Genomic DNA, 6,381 nt, shown 5'->3' with positions numbered 1-6,381 from the left:
CCCTCTTTTTAAGAGGCAGGGTTGGCCGGGTGTGGTGGCTCATGCCTATAATCCCAGCACTTTGGGAGGCCAAGGCGGGCGGATCATGAGGTCAGATCCGGACCATCCTGGCCAACACAGTGAAACCCCGTCTCTACTAAAAATACAAAAAATTAGCTGGACGTGGTGGCGGGCGCCTATAGTACCAGCTGCTCGGGAGGCTGAGGCAGGAGAATGGCGAAAACCCGAGAGTCGGAGCTTACAGTGAGTCAAGATGGCGCCACTGCACTCCAGCCTGGGCAACAGAGCGAGATTCTGTGTCAAAAAAAAAAAGAGAGACAGGTTCTTACACTGTCACCCAGGCTGGAGTCTTTGCCCATTTTTAATTGGATTATTTGTCTCTTTTTTTTTGTTTTTTTTGAGGTGGAGTCTTACTCTATCACCCAGGCTGGAGTACAGTGGCTCAATCTCAGTTCACCACAACCTCCACCTCCTGGGTTCAAGTGATTCTCCTGTCTCAGCCTCCCGCGTAGCTGGGATTACAGGTGCGTGCCACCATGCCCGGCTAATTTTTGTTTTTTGTTTTTCTTTTTTTCAGTAGAGACAGTGTTTCACTATGTTGGCCAGACTGGTCTCGAACTCCTGACCTCAGGTTGTCCACCCGCCTCGGCCTCCCAAAGTGCCGGGATTACAGGCATGAGCCACCAGCCCGGCCCTGATAAATGTTTATTGTTGTTTTAAGTCACTAAGTTTTGGGGTAAGTTGGTTTTGGTTTTTGGTTTTTTTTTGAGACAAGGTCTTGCTCTGTCACCCAAGCTGGCATGCAGGGGCGCCATCTTGGCTAACTGCAGCCTTGAACTCCTGGGTTCAAGTGATCCCCCTGCCTCATTGGAGTAAACTGTTAAACTGCAATAGATAACTGATATATCCAGTTACTTTTGCAGTCTTTTTCCTAAATTTTGTTTTGTTTTGTTTTGAGACAGAATTTCACTCTTGTTGCCCAGGCTGGAGTGCAATGGTGTGATCTTGGCTCACTGCAACCTCCGCCTCCCAGGTTCAAGTGATTCTCCTGCCTCAGCCTCTCAAGTAGCTGGAATTACAGGCATGTGCCACCACGCCCAGCTAATTTTGTATTTCTGTACTTGTTTTTATTTATTTATTTATTTATTTATTTATTTATTTTTTGAAACGTGGCTTCACTCTTGTTGCCCAGGCTGGAGAGCAATGGTACGATCTGGGCTCACCGCAACCTCTGCCTCCCATGTTCAAGTGATTCTCCTGCCTCAGCCTCCCAAGTAGCTGGGATTACAGGCATGCACCACCACACCCAGCTAATTTTGCATTTTTAGTAGAGACAGGATTTCTCCATGTTGCTCAGGTTGATCTCGAACTCCCAACCTCAGGTGATCTGCCCGCCTTGGCCTCCCAAAGTGCTGGGATTACAGGTGTGAGCCACCACGCCGGGCCTAATTTTGTATTTTTAGTAGAGACGGGGTTTCTCCATGTTGGTCAGGCTGCTCTCAAACTCCCAACCTCAGGTGATCTGCCCGCCTTGGCCTCCCAAAGTGCTGGGATTACAGGTGTGAGCCACCACGCCGGGCCTAATTTTGTATTTTTAGTAGAGACGGGGTTTCTCCATGTTGGTCAGGCTGCTCTCAAACTCCCAACCTCAAGTGATCTGCCCACCTCAGACTCCCAAAGTGGGATTACAGGCGTAAGCCACCGCGCCCAGCCCTTCCTGGATGTTTTTCCTGCTCACTGTTCTGCTTCCAAATTCTTCTCAAGGTTGCTATTACACTAACCTTTCCAAAATATCATTTTTACCATGTTGTTTCTTTATTTCTTTAGAATCTCTTATTCTTGTATTTGTCAGGTCCTTCCATGTCACCATTTCTACCATTTTAAAAAATTTTTTTTAAATTTCTTATTCTTGTATTTGTCAGGGCCTTCCATATCAAACCAAGGAAGTCCCTCTCTGGGCAACAGAGGTGACATGCAAGTCTGAGGGGTTTATGAACACAATAGAAATGCCCAGAGGCCACCACACCTTTACATCCAAAATCCCTCATATTGTCCTCCCATAGTCAGGCATAACCTTCCCTAGTCAGTAGAGAGAGAGAAATGGATCAAAGCTTCTGACTAGACCGGGTACAGTGGCTCACGCCTATAATCCCAGCACTTCAGGAGGCCAAGGCAGGAGGATCACTTGAGGCCAGGAGTTTAAGACCAGCCTGGCCAACATGGAGAAACCCCATCTCTACTAAAAATACAAAAATTAGCCAGGCATGGTGGCACGCACCTGTAATCCCAGCTACTCAGGAGGCTGAGGCAAGAGAATTGCTTGAACTCAGGAGGTAGAAGTTGCTGTGAGCCAAGATCCTGCCACTGTACTCCAGCCTGGGTGACAGAGGGAGATTCTTGGCTCAAAAAAAAAAAAAAAAAAAAATCTGACTAATACCTTTTTGTGATTTTTTTTTCTTTTGAGACAGTGTCTCATTCTGTTGCCCAGACTGCAGTGCAAAGGCTCATTGCAGCCTCAAACTCCTAAGTTCAACCAATCCTCCAGCCTCACCCTCCTGAGTAGCTGGGATTACAGGTGTGCACTACCATCCCCAGCTAATTTTTGTATTTTTTATAGACATGAGGTCTTGCCATGTTGCCAAGGCTGCCTTTTTGTGATTTTATACACACTTCATACCTCATACCTGTCTCATCAGGACATCAGCCATCCAACCAAACCAGGAAGAACATTAAAGTCCTTTGCAAGTGATCTTTTTTTTTTTTTTTTTTGAGAAGGAGTCTCACTCTGTCACCCAGGCTGGAGTACAATAGCGCAATGTCAGCTCACTGCAACCTCCACCCTGCGGGTTCAAGCGATTCTCCTGCCTCAACATCCCAATTAGCTGGGATTACAGGCGCCTGCCACCACACCCAGCTAATTTTTTTGTATTTTTAGTAGAGATGGGATTTCACCATGTTGGCAGGCTGGTCTCGAACTTCTGACCTCAGGTGATCCACCTGCCTCAGCCTCCCAAAGTGCTGGGATTACAGGCATGAGTTCACCGTGCCCAGCCTAGGTGGTATTATTTTATAATATGATCCCCACTTGCAAGCCACACTCACCTTCACTCCTGCCTTCCCCACACCAGACTGTCTGGGTCTCCCTACTTCTTCAGTCCGAACTCAGCCAGCACTTGAATGCTTGTTCTAACGCACCACCTTCCATAGAGCCTTTTCATGCCCCACTCTGAAGCGTTGCAGCTTTTGGCTTGTCAGGACACACGGACCACAGCTCAGTTACACTATCTTGGACTTCTTTTTTTTCTTCTAAACCTTGGACCTCTGAAAGTACCTTAAGGTCAGGCTTTGATTGGAGTCCACCTAGCTTACTAAGGCCAAAAACACAGCAGTCAGCAATTTGTGGTTTTGGTTTAAGCTAAAGAGAGGCTTTCTGGTTGCTAAATACACCAGTGAGCATTTAAGTTATTTGCACTTCAGTGCAGAGGTCATCCAGTCCTTCTTGGGAGTGACATCAAGGACAAAGATGATAGGAGCGACATTGGTATGTATGTATGTGTGTATATATGTATTTTTTTCTTTTTCCTTTTTTTTTTTAAGGGTGGCCCCAGAGGCCTAGAACTAGTAAGATATCTGCCTATATGGACAAAGAGCAGGAAGAAAGGCCAGATAATCGTCCCTCAGTAAACAGTGCTGCTTGGAATGACCACTGTCAGGGAAGCACTAACACAGGGCATTTACCATCAGCTAAATAAATATTTGATTTCATGTTGCACAATGACGTAGCCAGTCCAGCTACTTTAACCCTGGTCTTCCTACAGAATGACCCCAGTATGAGTTCTACCTCAGGGCAGCTCCTCTCTTAGATGAAAGGCAGCAAAGAGCTTGCTGCCCAAGCCTGCCAAGAGGAAGTGCCCACAAAACTATTTCGCTGTGGAGGAAATCTGACCCAACATCCTAACAAACCCCCTCACATGGGCTTCCAATCCTTTAAAACTCATGTCTGCTCCCCACAGGCCCACCCTGGCAATGACTTGTCAATTTCCTTCAAGTCTATGTCCAGAAATAAAGTGAGAAAACTTGGATGCAGCTTCGAGTGCTAAGCCATGGGGGATGGACTTTGGTCCTCCAGCAAAGCATTAATGAAGGTGTTGCAAGGGGAATAGTTGAGATATGATAAGAGCAAGACCAGAAAACAATCCCTGATGAATGTCCTCCCTCCCAAGCCTCAGTTTGACCATAGCTTCGTCATCTGGGAGTTGTGAGAACGTGGTTGGCCTTGTGCAAAGCTGATCACCTTGCTTTCCGTGGAAGGGGCTCGGTCACTGAGGTCATCATTGCTTCTCACAGGGATGCCTCTGCCCAGTAGGCTGAGGAGGCCACCGTTGGGTGACAGGCCGAAGAGTGTCAAGTATCTCCCCGGGCCGGGAAAGGTGCGAAAGAGATGGTTACTCTTGACCCAGGGGAATGTATCAAAGGACACCTCCAGAACAACCGCACCTGTCTTTAGTTGTCTTCCTGGGGCGGGCTTTACAGGGGACCTGTTTCAACCCTAATGATAATGTTAGAGTTGGCTGAAACCAGAACTATGGAAAGACGTTTTTTCTTTCCCATCCCTAAAGAAGTGGCGTAGGATCAGGAGAGACTGCGGGACAGGGAACTTTACATCAGAGCTCTTGACAGGCAGTTAGAGGCTGCTCACTTTGAGCCGCCGCCTGGCTCTTTGGGGCGGAAGGTACAGCTTCCTGCCCACCCCTGAAAGAGAGATTCCCTAGACTTCTCACGGAAGCTCACACAGGTCCCTCTTCTGCCCAGCGGCCGCGCCTCGCGGGGAACCAAGCTTTGCATGCCCCGCCCGGGCCTCCTCCCCAAAGCCTGCGACCCAGCCTCCAGCACCTTGACCGTGTCGAGAGGGTGACCCACGAACACCAGGCACACGCCGCCAAAGCCGCCGGCCAGCAGGTTCTTGAGCGGGCTGATGGGTTTCGGCTGGTCGGCCATGGTTAGTCCGTCTGTAATTCAGTCTGTCAGTTCTCGGGCAGTACTGGCTTCGCAGCCCCAGCTGCAGTGCCGGCGCCGCCGACCTTTCACCCACTTTCGGGTGGGCGGGGCACGAGCCTGGGGCAGGTCGGGAGGAGGGCCCAGTGGACACTGTCGGGCTTCCGCCCGGGGCTGCTTCCGGTCTCGGCCCCGCCTCGATGGGCGCGGCAGAGCGCAAAGCCGCATGGGCGGGATTTGGGAGTGTCGGCCGACGTGCCTATTCCTCCAGGAAGCCTTCCCAGTCTTAAGTGTTTCCTTCTCTGAACTCCGGTTCATCTACTCACTCCAGAGAGATCAATTGCGCCCTGCCAAATACCAGGCGTCCTTCTAGGTGCTGGAGGCACCTCTGGTAGTACAACACACAGGTCCCTGTCCTCCTGGAATTTACAGACCATAGCAAAGATAAATAACCGAAAAATGCATGGTCTATCAAGTAGTAATAAGTACTACCGAGAAAAATTCAGGGAGAGAGTTAGAGGGCGTGTGGAACAAGTGATTTGCAATTTTAATTAGTTGAATAAGGGAGGGTTTAACTGAAAAGGTGACAAGATTCAAGACCTAAGATGAGAGAGGGAGTTCTGTTCATACATAACCGGGTAAAGGGTGAGGAACCTTCCACTCAGAAGACAAAATGCAAAAGCCATGAGATGGTCTGTGCCTGACATGTTTGAAAAACCACAGGAAGAGGGAGGGTAGTAGCTGATGAGACGACAGAGGTTTTGGAGGCACTAGAAGGCAGATTTGGGCCTGGTGTTATGACTCATGTGCCACTGCACTCCAGCCTGGGCAACAAGAGCAAAACACTGTCTCAAAAAAAAAAAAAAGAGTTAAAGGCCGGACGCGGTGGCTCACGCCTGTAATCCCAGCACTTTGGAAGGCCGAGGCAGGTGGATCACCTAAGGTCAGGAGTTCAAGACCAGCCTGGCCAACATGGTCAAATCCCGTCTCTACGAAAAATACAAAAATTTGCCAGGCGTGGTGGCAGACGCCTATGCCTGTAATCCCAGTTACTCAGGAGGCTAAGGTAGGAGAATCGCTTAAGCCCAGGAGGCGGAGGTTGCAGTGAACTGAGATATTACCACTGTCTCTCCTCTGAAGGACGGAGAAGTCATTGCAGGGTCGTGAGTGGGGAGCAACATAGTCTGACATCGTTATCAGGATCCCCCTTTGATTGCTGGGTGAAAATAGACTCCAGGGGGCAAGAAGAAACAAGGAGCCTTAAGGAGGCTAAAAGCCATGGCCAGAGATGTTGAATTGCACCAGGGCATAACAGAGGAGGTAATAAGAAGTGGCCAGAGGCTGGGCGCGCTGGCTCACGCCTGTAATCCCAGCATTTTGAGAGGC

General features: G+C 49.2%; 1 protein-coding gene across 2 annotated transcripts in view; it reads right to left on the bottom strand.

Annotated features, from left to right (window-relative positions):
- The window catches only part of SLC25A20 (solute carrier family 25 (carnitine/acylcarnitine translocase), member 20), a 56,997-nt gene extending 51,786 nt beyond the window's left edge, over window positions 1–5,211 (bottom strand). For both annotated transcript variants that reach the window (XM_011939130.1, XM_011939129.1), the window contains exon 1: window positions 4,894–5,211. In XM_011939130.1, the coding sequence (XP_011794520.1) occupies window positions 4,894–4,998 (105 nt within the window). In that variant the 5' untranslated portion in view covers window positions 4,999–5,211. The remainder of the gene's footprint in view (window positions 1–4,893) is intronic.
- Window positions 5,212–6,381: the final 1,170 nt, after the last annotated feature.

This window comes from Colobus angolensis, unplaced genomic scaffold (genome assembly GCF_000951035.1).
Source record: "Colobus angolensis palliatus isolate OR3802 unplaced genomic scaffold, Cang.pa_1.0 Scaffold18, whole genome shotgun sequence".
NCBI classification, from domain to species: domain Eukaryota; kingdom Metazoa; phylum Chordata; class Mammalia; order Primates; family Cercopithecidae; genus Colobus; species Colobus angolensis.
Note: the sequence above shows the minus strand (reverse complement) of the source record. Positions and strands in the feature narration are given on the sequence as shown.